Source organism: Dicentrarchus labrax, unplaced genomic scaffold, assembly GCF_905237075.1.
Source record: "Dicentrarchus labrax unplaced genomic scaffold, dlabrax2021, whole genome shotgun sequence".
Classification (NCBI taxonomy): Eukaryota; Metazoa; Chordata; class Actinopteri; family Moronidae; genus Dicentrarchus; species Dicentrarchus labrax.
Genome location: NW_026136705.1, coordinates 15147970 through 15164769, shown reverse-complemented (window position 1 = coordinate 15164769; position 16800 = coordinate 15147970). Strand labels below are relative to the sequence as shown.

At 42.2% G+C, this 16800-nt stretch overlaps 1 protein-coding gene across 2 annotated transcripts; it reads left to right on the top strand.

Moving 5' to 3' along the window:
* Nucleotides 1-266: 266 nt before the first annotated feature.
* Nucleotides 267-12424, top strand: adamts15a (ADAM metallopeptidase with thrombospondin type 1 motif, 15a). 2 transcript variants are annotated; one of them, XM_051401978.1, is made up of 8 exons: nucleotides 267-1437; nucleotides 5125-5257; nucleotides 5400-5567; nucleotides 7854-8131; nucleotides 8256-8433; nucleotides 8537-8709; nucleotides 9577-9752; nucleotides 9903-12424. In XM_051401978.1, the coding sequence occupies exons 1-8, from the start codon at nucleotides 502-504 to the stop codon at nucleotides 10693-10695; spliced, it is 2835 nt and encodes a 944-aa protein (XP_051257938.1). In that variant the 5' UTR covers nucleotides 267-501; the 3' UTR covers nucleotides 10696-12424. The 2 variants fall into 2 exon arrangements, with proteins under 2 accessions (XP_051257938.1, XP_051257937.1); XM_051401977.1 differs by having other exon boundaries at nucleotides 7854-8137.
* Nucleotides 12425-16800: the final 4376 nt, after the last annotated feature.

The following is a 16800-nucleotide window of genomic DNA, read 5'->3' as shown; positions in this document are numbered from 1 at the left end:
AGAATTTCCATTTTAGTAATGACTTAATGGAGTTCTGCACATTATGTGGAGTTAGGGAGGGTCTCCGTACCTGGAAGTAAGGGGTCGTATACATCACAGTGTTGGGACATGATGATAGGACTGCTGTTCGCTGAGTTTTAAGTGGCCCGCAGAAAAAGTCTTGAGTTGAGACGCGCATCCAATGAGCGCATCCAAAGACAACCCCCCTCCAAAAGAGAGATTGAGTTTCCATATTTTTACACATGACGAAAATGCATAAAGTCCACAGAAGGCAGCAGTCGACTCAGCACACACACAGGTGGAGAATGGGAATGGGTCATGACCAGGAGGAGTTTGCACTGAGAGGACTTGTACGACCTGCATTGTTTTAGAATCGTGCGCACTGGATTATGCTCTTCATCCTGATCAGTAGCACTCACCGCTTCCATTGAGCTTGCAGATTCAAAATCGTTTTGTTCTCTCTGTTGGTCATTGCATTCTTCATTGAATGCAAACATCGTCATGTTTATCAGAACAACTTTTCTCCTCTTCTATGTGGTCTCACTCTCAAAACTTGTTCGTTGCATGGAAAGTGAACTTTGCTTCCCGATTAGATTGGATAACCACAACCATGACAGGGGAGATTTTGACAACGACGTGGATATCCTTAATGGGAAGTGTGTCTTAAAAATACGAGCTTTCCAGCAGGAATTAGTGATCGATTTACACCAGGACTCAAATTTCATTGCCCCTTCCATTTCTAACCAAGACGCATTCTGGCTCTCCAACACCGATGTCACCACTGACCTGAGCCGGTGTTTTTACTCCGGATATGTGAATGCTGACCGCTATTCTTATGCTGCTTTGAGCCTCTGTAAGGGTTTGCATGGTGCATTTGGCTTCCAAGGCTGGGAATATTTTATCAGCCCGGTGCAAAATGACACCAGAAGCGCAGAAAGTGCGCACATCATCCGGCGCAGAACCAGCAACAACCTGAAGCTCAATACAACCTCTAGGTGCGCAGTGGACAGCGACATCAGTCTCCAGGTTGCGCAATCGTTGGAGAAATACAAGCGACTACAAGATTACAGCAATATGACCGAAACGATGCTGAAGAGGATGGGGAGAGCCAAAAGGTTCGCCTCGATCCCCAGGTACGTCGAGACGCTCGTGGTGGCCGACGAGTCCATGGCGCAGTTCCATGGAGATGACCTAAAGCACTACCTCTTGACACTCATGTCAGTGGCAGCGAGGCTCTACAGACACCCCAGTATCCTCAACTCCATCAGCATCACAGTTGTGAAGATCGTGATTATATCCGAGGAGGACAAAGGACCTAAGGTGTCCGGGAACGCCGCCATGACGCTGAGAAACTTTTGCACTTGGCAAAAAAAGATGAACAAAAACAACGACAAGCATCCAGACTACTGGGACACAGCAATTCTGTTCACTAGACAGGTAAAAATGCTTTATTTTGAGTTCATAGTACAGGGTCCGATCTAACAGGGGACAATGTGGTATTTAAGTGAGTGTAATTACTCACAGAAAGGCGAAAATCTGATTATCATTCCCAGCAAGTTCATTATGTCAACTTAATGTGTTATAATAATAACATCAGCAATGATAATGATAACAAAGCCATGGCGGCTTTTTGTAAATGAGGCATACTTCAGTTTGATAAGAGATGGACTTGGTTCACTAAATACTGTAGATTTTACATGGCAGGCTTCCCCCAAACCTCTCCTGCTGTGTCAGTTAATTGATGAGCTCTCAAAACACACCAGTCCACCAGTACCATCACAGCTTTGACTCTGAGGCTGGGCCACTAAGGAAATTACTTGAGCTGAACAGAGCAATAGTCTTGATTGCTCTTCATGGATCCTCAGAGGGAAGTTTTATAGACTTGGAACCCACTCCGAGTTCTCTCTGCACTCCCAAATATTTGGCCGATGACACAGGGTCAGAGATGAAGTCATTGCTCACATTCATCGGTCAGCTGTAACCAACTGATCTATGATGAACTGTCTGCCTTGTGAAATCAGGCCACTTTGATTTCATTACGACATTGAAGACTTGGAATAAAGTTGAATCAACCCTGCTCAGATTTAATTACTGAGAAAGATAATGTTTGGATATTGCTCAGTCTGCAGTCAAAGGGGCAACTGCAGATGCAATTACAGTCTCAAAGATAGAATAATAAAGTGATCAATTACCTTTGGCAAATGTCACTAACATGGCATGACACATGATTGTATCAGACCTCAAACAAATGTTTATTTTACCTGTAACTTTGCCAAATGAAACGTAACGACCCTCTCAGAAGTGTCTTGTTTCTCTCAGTCGTTCCCATTCTTCCTCCAGCTGTGGGTTTTCTAGCCCTACCCACCACCTTGTCTGCTCCTCATTAAACAGGCCCCTGAAGGGAGATGGAGGGAGGGGGGAGTGATGTAGGAGGGAGACAGGGTGGGGGTGGAGAGGGGGCTTCCTATGTACAATGTCAGAGATGTCACATCCCTCCATGTTTCTGCCCCACCTGCGCGCCCCAAGTCTGAAACAAGCTGCTCCAGAGGGCCTGGTCTGCACAGCTGCAGTCAGCCTGCACTGTTGCATCTTTACAACACGTCATTCACTTCCTCTCTCATTCACTGTTTATGCTGTAAGGCTGTTGTTGTCTGCTGTTTGAGGTTAACATCATATTGGACTGAATGAGTGACCTATGCTGCTCTGATCAGAGATTTGACAAACTGTACAAGTGCTGCAGAATACAGAAGCAGCTGCATTTACCAGGAACGGTCAAAGATCATTTCTTGTCAGTGGCTCTAACCTCATTGTGTGAAAAAGAGATTCCTGCTGATGGAATTTTTTGCCAAAACTGTGCAAGAAAAAGAAGAATAACGTCACATTGTGCACAGAGCAGTATTGAGAGTGTGCAACAAACATGTCTACACCAGGTTTACCAGCACCCATCAACCAAGGAACAGGAACTGCCTGTATTCCTGTATTAATATTTCACTTTCGCTCTCCATGCGACAAATAGTGACAATGACATATCAGCCTTTTTATATTTATTTATTTATGAATCAGAATACTCCATTCGTAAAACAATATACAAGATTGTCTTGAGCTTTCTAACATAATTTGAAAAACAAACAGAATGTCAACACTTCAAGGATTAAGTGCTCCAGTGCACTAAGTCCCAACAAATATGATAATGAAATTACCTGTTAAGGTCTTGTTTGTTCAAATCTGATCAAATTTTTACCATTACTAACAGAATATTTTATACTTTAGCTTCAGATATCAAACAAGGTGCATGTCTACTGATAACAGAGCACTACATGGGCTCAGCAAATGTCAGCAAAGGTCAAATATTCAGACAATAGTCCGTCTTCTGTTGGTGACTCAGAATTAGCAGGTTTAGTCAGTGGTTTTGTTCTGGTTTACCCTGGCTTTCAATGGGCATTTAAGGCATGTCCATTGTCTGCTGTTTACCAGCCCACAGTGTAATTTGTAGGTTTTATGAAGACCAACGCAGCGATGTCCAGAGGCAACTGTGGTTGTCTTTAAACTCTACAGCCAGCATGATTGTTGTGTAAAGAATGTTTACTCAGTTCATTAAGTTACACAGAAAGTTCATTGTATGTGAACAGCCAGTCTCCAAAAGACTACATCTAACTGTAAATCTGACGTTTTTATGTTTCCCCGGGGGACAGAGGGGGGTAGTTGTTCTTGAACTCACAGCATGTTTGCCTTTATTTACATGACAGATAATGGGTTGAGCAAGAAAAGAGTAAACCAGAATATGTCCGGATGTCATAAACTGTGTCTGTGATACTGCTGTATCAGAGCTGTATCAGTGTTTTTCCACTCCTCATAGTTTTTAATTGAAAAAGTACTATGTGAAACTCTGAGTAACATGGCAGTTATGAATATAACATTCAAAACACAAACTGTAGGCCAGATAGTAGTTAAATGCATTGAAATCTGCACACAAAATAAAATTAAAATATGTATGTGCTTAGATTGCATATTGTTTTCAAATTGCAGAAAACACCCAAAAAATGCAAAGATAGATGGCAGATGTTGGGAAGTAGGTCATAGCAAAGAACAAACTCATTGACACTGCTGTTTATTCTCCCCCTGTTCGTCCTGCAGTTTTTAGTTTTTGCTCATAAATGAACCAAACGTTCAGATGTCATCTGCACATGAGCACATCTGGACTAGATTTGCACCGGCCAACAATTGTGGTTTTGTGGTTTATTCTAGGAATGATTTGTCATAGCACTTGAGGTCTTCACTTGGCACAGTGTTTATGTGTACATTCGCTGCAGCAGAGGATTGTAGAGGCTGTGTGACATTAAACCAGTAATGTGCTTTATCTGTTATAGCTGACCACTGCTGGTGTGCTGTGTTTCTGGGTATGTAGGGACAGTGCTGTTTATAGGCCAGGCATATGGGCGGTTCTCTGTGGCGGTTACAGCCGAAGTTGTCCTGTGATTAGGAGGTTTAGCTCCAAATGGATACTCGCTAAGACTGGGGTTTTAAAACCTTGTGGTAGAGAAATAGGTCATCTGGAAACTCTGCTCTGGCATGGAAATGTTGTGATTGGGGACAGTTACATTACGTCAAAGAAGAAGGTGTGCTCTAAACACTGTTGCCCACTAACAACACTTAAAGACTGGGTGGTGGAAAGCCTCGCTTAACACTACTGAATATTTTCCTAAGCTCTAAAAAACAAATCTTAATGTAATGACAACAAGACACCTTAAAGGATAATTACAGTTTGTTACAAATTGGGTCTTTTTGTAGTATTTGGCTATAGTTTCTGTTGGTATTAATAGCACTGTACTCACCAAGTTAATTGCTGAGGTCTGGGAACAAGGTGACGTCACTAAAAAGAAGTCAGACGGGACATTAAACAGGAGCATTCGCACAATCAGACAGCTGATGCTGAAACATCCACTGACCCCAAGTTACATCACTGCACTCGAAGATGTTTCTTACAACCAGATTACAATGTTGTTAGAAAAGATGGATATGAAAGGCAAGGCTACAAATAAATGTTGGAGTTCTTTTACTGCCATTCCTTTAATTTAGCTATGACACGTTCAGATGTACTGATGCAAATTTTTGTATTTTGTCCAGGACCTGTGTGGGGCCTCCACCTGTGACACTCTTGGCATGGCGGATGTTGGCACCATGTGCGACCCCAAGAGGAGCTGCTCTGTGATCGAAGACGACGGCCTACCTTCAGCCTTCACCACTGCTCATGAGCTTGGTGAGGCCTGCCAACCCCATCCATCCTTCAATACGCATTAGTACTGTAGTGTTTACTAAAGTGTGAGTGCATATGCGGAATCACAAATGAAAGTATCACCGCATTCACGAAAGACATCTGACATCTCGTCCCCTCTCAACAGGACACGTGTTCAACATGCCACATGACAATGTGAAGGCCTGTGAGGACGTGTTTGGGAAACTGCAGGACAACCATATGATGTCTCCCACCCTCATTCAGATCAACCGCACCAGCCCCTGGTCCCCCTGCAGCGCTGCCATCATCACTGAATTCCTGGACAGCGGGCATGGTGAGTTTCCACGACCACTGACCCCCATGCTTCACTGCAAACAGCCACATAGTGTGACTGACAATCTGTTATTAATGGGGAACTTGTATAAAAACTTTTGTGGCACCGGACAGGGTTCAAGTGATGTCAGCTGCCTCAAGTGAGGTCAGCTGAGGCAGTGTCAATTAAGAATACAAGTTTGAAAATGAAAAAAATCTGGTGGTGTGGATTTAGAAACAAGTGAGATTACCAAACCTGCCCGTTGTAGCCCCCTCCTCATTTGAGGCTGCTACTAGCATAACACACCAGAATCTCCAATCAAATTGTTGTGGTCAAGTTGCACTGTCAGTAATATATGTGCTGGGTTTTGACATAGAAGTTACACATTTTTTTTGTTGAAAAAATCTGATTCTGCTGCATTGATTTTGCTACTTTTTCTTTTAAACTTTCCATCGTGTGTCCGACAGAGTGCAGTGCTAATCAGTGGAATACTCTTTTACCTTTAGGCCGCCAACAGTGTTTAACAAACATGTAGTTAGATGATGATTACATTAGGAGAGCACATACTCATTTTATTATTCACATAATCAGATCCTTCATCTGTGTGTCAGTGGATCAAGATATGACTTCCATGCAGCTGAAAAGAAGCAGGCGCTTATAAGACATTTTCTGGGTTTTATTAAATTTTTCTGGGTCAACAGACTCTTGATTTGCAATATGACTGCAATCGATTGAGGTAAATGCAAGTGAGAGCATGATTGAATTTCAGCGTCCATCTATGCTTCGAGTGTGCCTAACCTCTTATGGAGCTGTGCTCATAGAAAAGACGAGGAAAAGCCAAAAAGAAATGTATTTGGTTGGATGCAGATTGTTTGCCAAGCAGGCCAGACCACAGGACTTGGCCTTGGAGCAATGCTAAACGTTTGTTTTAAAACTGCCCCCACATCTGTCCCAAATTAGAGGGCTTGTTCTGGGGAGAGTCACCACAGTGGTTTGGACAGCGAGGTGTATCTGCCCAGTGTTTCCCATGCAGGTTTGCTCCAAATAGACAAACTTCTTTGCTTCTTTCTGTGTCCATTTTAGAGATGGTCTGAGAACAAAAGAACACAAACTGGTCCAGAGGGAGACACAGAAGAACATTTTTGACTTGACAGGGAATGATTTCTGTTTAACAATGTTATATGTTGGTTTCTTCTGGCAATCTGTCATAAATCTAGAGTTCAAAAAGCAGTGGGGAGAAAAAAAACACATGTTGCCACATGTTTGAGGCAGTTTCCATGCAGAGCTGCGCCCAAATTCATTTGTAACCTGTTCATTTCTCCACACACGCACACAATACCAGCTATTGTTTTTGATGATTGGTCTTTAGAGAGAGTGTAGGAAGGAAGAGGTGAGGTTCAGCTTATTCAGTGTGGAGTGACTTGTTTATATAGTATTGTACTATCAGTCAATCAGTGTGTTTCTTCTGCCAAATTTGCGGTAAAATGGGAGGAAACTAATTTGCCACCAGTTACAGCTCATTCCCTCACTGCCTTATTATCTGTTGTGAATTTACCGCAGCACGAATGGTATAATAAACAGTTCAAAGCAAGTGAACCCAGTTTTTCCCCAGTGCAAATAACTTGTTTTGGATGTGTAAATTCCCCATAAGGGTGAGAAGCTGTGTGTGTCTCTGAGTGATAAAAACCTCCTCCTGGAAACCTTCTCACTGACTTCTGACATTGATCTTTCATGTTTCCAAGCACCTGCTCGTCAAACTTCCTATTATCCTGTTCCTGGAAAGGTTTCTGTGTGCCATTTTTTGTAAATAGAGTCCACTCCTTTGACCTTTGCACTGCTTGCTAGCTGGATGTCATTTTGGTAAAGAGTTTAAAGCTAAGATGATTCTCCCAATGCACCAACCGTCGAATCAAAAGAGGACGGGCTTGTGGGTTTTTAGGGGGAGTTTTAGGATGGGATAAGGGTTGGGGTGGCTGCGTGAGGGGTGCTTATGCATGTGTATGTGTCTGTGTGTGGTATGCGGCATACACTGTATGCACTGCAACAAGCTGTACTTTTACTTCAAAGAGCCCAAATGACAAGGGCAATGGCTGTTTACTGCCCCCAACCCACAATCCCACCCAGCCACAACACACACACACACACACACACACACACACACACATTTAATGACAAGCATAGTGAAAATATTGATGCATAAGTATAAAATGTTTGTTTTGTTGAATAGCTGGTAAAGAAAAGCCATAAAACCACAGATGACAGTTATTATTGCTCCAGTGTGTTGCTTACTGAGTTCTCGTCTTTTAGGGGAATGTTTGCTTGACCAGCCTCAGAAACCATTGGTCCTCCCTGACGTGCTGCCGGGATCATCCTACAACCTCGACCGTCAGTGTGAGCTTGCGTTTGGAGAAGGCTCCAAACCCTGTCCCTTCATGCAACCACCATGCGGCCGTCTGTGGTGCACCGGACAATCCAATGGCCATTTGGTGTGTATGACTCGGCACTTCCCCTGGGCAGATGGCACCCAATGTGGGGATGGACAGGTCTGCGACCGAGGGATCTGCTCTGACAAACAGTCCCAAAATGTGAGGGTAAGGCTCACACAAGGACTGAGTTCTTGAGTCAACATGTAAAGCTTAACTGGAGTATAATTAAGAAGGGTCTTTGTTTCTATACTCTGCAATATGCCACCGGTTTGTGTATCTTCAGGTGGATGGCCGCTGGGGCAAGTGGGGCCCGTTCGGTTCCTGCTCACGCACATGTGGAGGCGGAGTCCAACTGTCTAAAAGAGAGTGCAACAATCCAGTCCCGTCAAATGGAGGGAAATACTGCCAAGGGATTCGGGTCAAATACCGCTCCTGCAACCTGAACCGCTGCCCTGACACAGGTACGAGTCGTTCAAAACAGACAACTATGTCCGATGACATTTTTCCCCCTAGAGCATTCCCACCTCTCACCTTCTGCACCCTCCTTCCCTCCCCTCTATGCAGGTAAGACTTACCGCGAGGAGCAGTGTGAGAACAGCGGCCGCAATTTCAACAGTAACCGTATCGCCCCTTCCGTGGTGTGGGTACCCAAATACTCTGGAGTGTCTACCGATGACAGGTGTAAACTCATCTGCAGGGCTAATGGCACTGGCTACTTCTACGTCCTGGCACCCAAGGTAAACTGCAACACTGTTTTTCCCTGAACAAATGATTGGAATTGGACAAAAGTGTGAGTAAATTAAGGTTAGATTTTTAGATATGAGATAACAATGAGTCCATGTGGGAGAACGTGAGTATATGTCAGCCAGCTGCCTCTGGTCCAAGTGCAAAGAGTGAAGGAAAGAATGAAGGAGAGGAGGAGTACAGCTCTATCAGATATCAGGGTGTGGAGTGAGTTTTAGCAGCAGTGAGACACTTCACTCCATCATACCGGCTTAGAAGAACTAGATAAGAGCACTCAGTGGACACGTAGCTCTGAATCACAGAACAGCTGGATGTTTTAACCACAGAGTCACAACTTCAAACCAAAAAACAGTTTACAATACTTTCTATGTACGGTTTAGTTTAAAACTTGAGCTGGAGTTTGGTTTGTTTTGTTTTAGCTTTTAGGTATGACACATTTTAGGGTGGAAAAATGTCAGTATCAGGGAGCTCTTAACCACAGTAAGTGAACTTATCAGTCACACATTTGCAGACAGACTAGCAGTGAGGCCAATCTGGTTGACAGCCTCTCTTCAGATACTGTTCTGTACAGAACATACAGAATAATCATTCTGCTACCTGTGTGTTGTTCACAGTTAATTATTAATGTTATATTTTATCATTTCAGTGCTTATTTTGCCTGCTTGCCTATTCATGAAAAATGAAAACATAACCTGGAATAAAGATATAAAGCAAAGTAAACTCACAGGGACTGTTATGTGAACTTTAGTATGTGTTAAATGCTCTGTTGTGCTTGCTTCTTGTGACTAAATGTTTCTGATTTCTGACTGATGTATAGTATGCATGAAAAGCTAACCTTAAAGTGTATTTGTACCCTCCAGGTTGTGGATGGGACTCCATGCTCCCCAGACTCCACAGGAGTGTGTGTCCAAGGGAAGTGCATTAAGGCTGGCTGTGATGGAAAAATTGGTTCCACCAAGAAGTTTGATAAGTGTGGAATCTGTGGAGGTGATAACAAGGGCTGCAAGAAGGTGTCTGGACTCTTCACAAAGCCAATGTGAGTAAAACCCACACATCGTCATGGGATAGCCTTTAGAGAATATTACTTCTGTCATTCCCCCACCCCCCTTACTTCAACATAACTGCATTATCTATTTCACTACTCTATCATTAGCTCTCATTGACTGTAATATGTTCTGCCATGCAGGCACGGCTACAACTTTGTGGTAATGCTGCCAGTGGGCGCAGCCAACATAGACATCCGTCAGCGAGGCTACAAGGGAATGAGGAGTGATGACAATTACTTGGCTGTGAAGAGCAGCGACGGCAATTACCTGCTCAATGGGAACTACGTCGTGTCAGCTGGGGAAAGGGACTTCATTGTAAAGAACAGCCTGCTGCGCTACAGCGGCACAGCCGGCCTCTCTGAGACCCTGCAAGCGGTGAAGCCCTTGGGAGAATCCCTGACTGTTGAGGTGCTGTGTGCAGGCCAGATGACGCCTCCTCGCATCCGCTACTCCTTCTACCTCGCCCGTCAGACCAAGGAGGACAAGACTCTGAAGAAAGAGGGGCGTGTAAACTCTCATAACAGCGTCCTGGCTGAGGATAATGTCAAGGAGAAGGGAGGAGACACCCTGAAGAAGTCTTATAGCAAAGAGGATCCTGCTCTTGGGAAATGGATATCAACAGGTTGGGATGAGTGCTCAGTGACCTGCGGCAGTGGGATCCAGAGGAGGATGGTGCAGTGTCTGAGACCGGACGGGAAGCCAGGGTTGGACTGTGATCCTTCACAAAGACCCTCAGCCACCAGGGTTTGTGCAGACCCATGTCCTGAGTGGTATATTGGGCAATGGTCGCCTTGCTCCAGAACCTGTGGGAAGGGCTTCAAGAGACGACCATTGCACTGCAAAACCCAAACTGGGCATCTGCTCCCAAGGGACCACTGCACTGGCTTACGCAAGCCACAGGAGCTGGACTTCTGTAACCTAACCCCTTGCTAGTGACTAAAACCTATAAACTTAAAATCTTTGTTATGTTTTAAATAGACTGAATTGAATTCACCTGCAAGTATCACCCCGACTGTGTCTGTCAGGTGCAGATTGTTTCACCTGCATCATGGGACACTTGCATGGAAGAACAACAAGAATATTGGAAGGAGAGGGAGAGCTGCAAGATGAATGCTGGAAGATATTTTTCACTGCCATCATACTGACTTCAGAAAACATTATCCAGGTCTAACTCTGATGGTAAAATGACGTATTAGAAGGTCAAATAAAATTTAGTTGAATCCCTTGTCACCAGATACAGAATGTGCATTTGCATTTGCATTCAATCTAGTTTATCTTATGAGCCTGGAACCCAGTTCATGTCATAATATTTGAACTGTGCAGGTTTCAAAATTTTTGTTGAGTCTCGCAAATAGATCACTGAAGCCTTCGGGTTGTCTCATTAATTTTTCAAAAAGCAAATATACCAGGATTGACATGTATAACTTTTTACAAACTGGACAAAATGTATTGCCCGTGTGCTGCACAATCCTTCACACAGAGATGGACAGTCCATTTAATGATTAACATTACATGCGATCTTCATCTTTTAGGTGTTTTTCAGGGAATCTTTTAACACATCACACAATATGGGTGGTTGTACAATCGTAGCCTTGTTTTAACATACTTTCTGTGCTACTGTTGCATCGTTTATCCAATCCAAATGTTGTTTTTTAGATCTTTTGGTTAGCTGCTATGGCAAATCATGGTTGATACAACATTGGACAGATTTCCACAGTTACAAACACTGTGTCATCTTTAACATGTTTCACTCACAGAAACAGTCAATAAAGATGCAGCCAGGATTTCTCCTTCAAAACTTTAGGAAGGAATCACCTGCACTGTAGAAACTGATTTTCTGCAGACCTCACTCAGCACCAGTCGTGGAAACTAGAATCTGAAGTCACATTGGTGGCTTTCATGACAGAAATGACTAAACAAAGCAGAGCAGGAAACAATGGCCAGTGGTTTGCTCCCTGTCAGCTGCTGGGGCCGCCAGCTCAGTGATTTCATCAGGCTGCACCCAACATTGCACTGCTCATCTGATAAATTGGCTTTGCCTGACACACACATGCTGTGTTCGATTCCTGCCTCCTGTATACAGCATGTTTGATTGCTTCCTTCATTTCCTTCATCATTTGACCACAACAATTGTCTTCTCAGTTCGTAGTGTTCAGCCATGTTAAGTCAGGCCTGTCTGGCACAGTTACCACATCTAATTTATTATCAATGAAACGATGAAGCAGAGAGGGGAAGAAAACCTGGCCCTTTGTTATGCTGTTCAGAATGTGTGTTCTCCTGGATCTCCTTGTTCATGGCCCCACAGCCTGAGCCAAGCTGTTCTTTCTACACACTTGATGAAATCCTGTAACCCATTATATTCTTGTTTTGTTTTCTTAAGGGGCCACATTGTCCAGTCCAACATCTAACTACAGGATGGATCCTTTGTTAGTTGGATTATAATTTTTTTTTTTTAAATCAGCTTTCCACTTTGTACAGCAAAAGGAAGTGATAACCTACATGGGCTGTATTGTATGCTATGTATACATTTATTCAGCTCTGTACAAAAAATAATGTAAATATTTTTTTTTATCTTTTATTTTTTACACAGGCATTTGTAATTGTCTTTGACTTCAGTATATTTATTCCAAAAATAAAGCCATTAAGGAACAGTTATAAGTAATACTGCATTTTTTTCTGTTTTGCAATGATTTGATGTCAATATTAAGGTCTGGTCACAGCAGGATTTCAAATGGTACATGTTTCAAATAGGTATTTTAAATTAACTGTGTGAACTTATTGTCCCATTAGCAGCCATTCTAAGCTAATAAACTAACAAGCATGCAAGCTGACCGTTACCAAGCTTGTTAACTTGGACAGCTTTATTTTCCCTCTTCAATAACTATGTTGAATTAAATGGTGAACAAAATGCCAGGGGGAGTGTTACGGCCAGAAATTTAAAGGCACCGTAACCTGACAAATTTAAAGCAAAATTATTATTTTACAAATAAAGCCATTTACTAACTAACTGGGAGTCTGAAGGTCTGGCCAAAAAGAACAAATTGATGGAGAAAGTCTGGGCCACCACTCAATGGGCCGTAGACCCAGAGCTTCAAAAAAATTGTAACTAAACTAAGAAACAAAAAAGCAAAATCTCAACTGCCAGACTTCCACATTCAAAGAATAAAACAAAGACATTAAGAGCAAAAGAAGCTAACAGAAGAAGATGGGATCAGTTGGCTGCTTTGGCTGGGAGAACGAGTGCTGGCTTCTCAAGCTTACCATTAAATATGGGGGCAGGGCCACCAACCAACCACCCCCAATGAGAAGCACCTGAGAGAGTGAAGAGGAAAGAAAGAAAGGAGGAAAAATACAAGGAGGGAACATCGAGTAAACAGAACAGAGCAAGAAAATAGAAAAACGCTAGTTTGATTGACTAGCACTCGCCCGGCTCGGTAGTGCATTAGTGGTTAACTTGCCTAGCAAGTAGACGCTACGTCACCAAGCTTCCAGAATCAAACATTTTGACGAGGGGGGACAGATTAATTTTGCTCCTGGTGGAGCCTTTAACGGCTTTCATGTGAAATCAACAACTGTCATCAGAGTAGGCCAGGCCTAGACAATCCTGCAGAGTTTAAATGGCTGGTACTCCCCACTGGTAAGTCAGAACTGAGGAACTCGCCCTTTTGGATGGGAGGCAAAACCTCTTTAAAACCTCAAGCAAGTCTAATCAACCTTCATTTGACTGCTGATTGATGTGTATTAAAATCTTGTTCACATATATATATATATATATATATATATATATATATATATAGTCTTTTAAGGATAAGTCAGCCAAGGAATGCTAAAAACACTAAAAGCCTTTTTTCAGTTAAGGAAATGCATAGTTTTTCCATTGGTTTTTCCCCAAAATGTATAATACTGCCAGAGGGAGAAAAATGACAGAACCCATGCTGAGCAAGCTTATAGAAAGGGTTAGCATTAAAATTAAACAGAAGAAAGAGAGGAAACAGATGAAATGTGGATTACAAAACACGTGCCAGTACATATGCCCAAGTTCTCTGCTTCCTCTCTGTGAAATATCCAAATTAATTACCAGCTGTCACATCTGCAGCTATAGTAAGTGCATAGGTGAGATGGGTGGCCAGCATGCCTTGTAGTGGTTCACTGTAGACTATAAACTCTACTTTGCTGTGCATTTGTTTCACGGCCATCATTTCAGACATGCAGCCACGGATATTTTCCACTGGTTGACGTGGACTCATTCTGCCTGTCTGTGTCTATGACCAGTCAAAGAATGCAGCTGTGTGTGAGAAGGTGGAAATTGTGAATTGTGCAATTTTGAACATGATGACTTACGCATGTCTGAGGACTTTGAGAAAAAGGTCAGAGTCTAGCATGGGAGGTCTAGTATCAGACATTTTTTTTACTTTTTGGGAAGGAAGTGTCAAAAAAGTCTGAATAGTCTGACCTACATAAGAGCAGATAGAGGAGAACCTGGAGGAGAGCCAGTGGAAATATTTATTTGTTCCCCTAGTTGCCTCTTTCCTGGGTTTACAGTCATATCTAGTTGCAGGTTTGATGGCTTTAATTGAGCCGGACTCCTTATCAAAAAGAATGTTAGGCTTCACCAGCGACTCTCAAGTGAAGTTTTTGATTTGGAAAAATAAATCTCATACACTGGGAGGCCCATGTTATATTTGAACTTAATACCAAGGAGTCATGATCTCTAACACAGTGTGTAGTTTATATAACACACACTTAGAGTGATACTAGCTTTTATGGAATAACATTAATGGTCACATGACTGAAATTCAGTTCAGTTGAGTCTTTGAAAAACAATTCTAGTTTAATTTCAATATGGGTCATTCCTATCAGTTCATTTATAGGTAACAAGTTAAAGTTAGAGTGAGAAAAACACATTTAAAAGAGAAAACAAAGACAACATTTTCACCATAGCATCACCATCTACAGACTGACTTCCTGGTCCACCTTTGCCATCCTTGCTGTAATTATGTGTGCACGCAGTTTTGTATTAAAGAATTTTCCACAGACATTTCACTTTCACCTGCCTTAAGCGATCTCTGGTGAAAATGGTAGCTTGTTTACAACCCATCTGATCATTTACCCGGGGGGTCTGAAACTGTCTTGGGGCCACTGTTGGTATTGTCACCTCATAGGAGGGCCAGTTAAACATTCATGTCCTACAAGAAAGCACAATATTCTGAAAATATCCCCATAACTTAAAAAAACAGCAATTTCAATACTTCATCATCAATAATTGTTGCTCACAGCTAAACAACAAATAAAGCCCAGAAACATGCTCTCTGCTTTACAACCCTTTGCTCATATTTGCGGCCAATTTGACCTTTGACTATTATTTTGTGCCAAACCATAGACATTTAAAGAAATATAATTGTGTTTTTATTTTAATTCTATATGAAAGGATATTAATCTGAAAGAAATAATAAATTATATGTATATATGACTAATAATCTTGACATGAGGGGAATGGAGGTTCAGAAACGCCCCCAGGCCGGCAGTTTGAGATCCCTGATTTAACTACTTGTGTTTTTTTGTCCAGTCGGCTTTAATTTTGGAGACATTGCAGTGTTCCCAGATCTCAGAAATTTCTTTGGTGAATACAATGGTATCGTCACCAGCCAAAAGTACACAAATAAAGCTCAAGTTTTAATAAATTCATTGTCCTTGGTAAAATCACTGAACCACTAACTGCTCCTTTGTACAGACCAACTCTTACCATTGAAAGAGATGACAAAAACTTTGCTTGCATGTACTTTATTTTATTTCTGCAAACAATAAGTCATGCTTTGCTCAGTAGTGCCGCAAAGACATAACTCCACATTCTTTACTCCTTTTTTATAGTTCCTCCACCAAGGAAAGGCTTACCCCTAATTAGTGAAACCATTATAAACTGGTGAAGACCTGTAAGTGATTAGGGTGAGGAGTCCAGTGACAAATTTTATATGTGGCGTCTTCTGTCTGATCAGCAGCAGATTTTAGTTTTTGCAGCTATTTGCAGAGTCAGATGGACTACACACCACAGACCATTTTAAAGATATCCACTCTCACAGAAGTGCTTTGTACGCAGTCCATGTGATTCTGAATGGATGCATGGAAAGGCCCAATGAGCAGCCTCATTAATGTGCATCTCTGAGGAGGTCTGCTGACTGCAGCAGGAACAGGATCTGTCTGCAAACAATAGTGATGACAGATCCACAGCTGACCTCTGCTCATGGAAAACTATTCTAATGATTCAGCTTAGAATGGCTGAATTAAACTGTGTGGCACTTTTTTTTTTACACATTCTATTTTGTTGTGTAGTTGTGGCTTTGTTAGCCACCATTCATTATCAGCAAGCCAAAAACTGTCTGAACACAACATCATTTAGTCCTCTACTGGCGCTACAAGGGATAGGGCTTGAAAGCACTACACTTAACCTTGTATGTATATTGTATATTTCACACAACCGGTATATTTATATAACTACATACACTTTATATTAAAGCCTGTTGCTTTCATTATAAACTATTATAGTTACAAATCTGACCATGTTTCATGTCATGGCTATTGCAGTGTAGTCCTGTTCATTGTAATTTCTGCCCTGAACTAATATCAGATGAGTTGAGAAGTACAGAAAGTTAAAAACAAAACAAATCCAAGCTTAATACATAGGATATCTAAGTCACTCACAAGTCATCCAATTTTACATGATCTTTCCCCACACCTGTAGCCATGTTTCATGTTACACTGCCTGAGTTTATAAAGTATTCTGGGAATTTTCTTCATGTCACTCAGTTTGGAGGCTACATCTGAAAACATTTGGAGGGTCATTTGCAGGGTTAGATGAACACTAGCCCTTGATCCCCGAAAACAAATGGGACACCCTATCCTTCACGGCCACACGCAAATCAGTGGGATAGAGTCAAGCGGGGAAACTGGAATTGGGTGTTAATGGACAGACATAAACGTGTTGTCAACCTACTCATCTAACTCCTTGCCAGAGTTAGATGGGAAAAATCCCACATATCTAAG

Coding starts and splice junctions, on each gene's coding strand:
- adamts15a (XM_051401977.1), top strand. CDS start 502: ATGTTTATCAGAACAACTTTTCTCCTCTTCTATGTGGTCTCACTCTCA. Junction 8,434..8,536: donor GAACCGCTGCCCTGACACAG/GTACGAGTCGTT, acceptor CCCTCTATGCAG/GTAAGACTTACCGCGAGGAG. Junction 9,753..9,902: donor GGACTCTTCACAAAGCCAAT/GTGAGTAAAACC, acceptor TCTGCCATGCAG/GCACGGCTACAACTTTGTGG.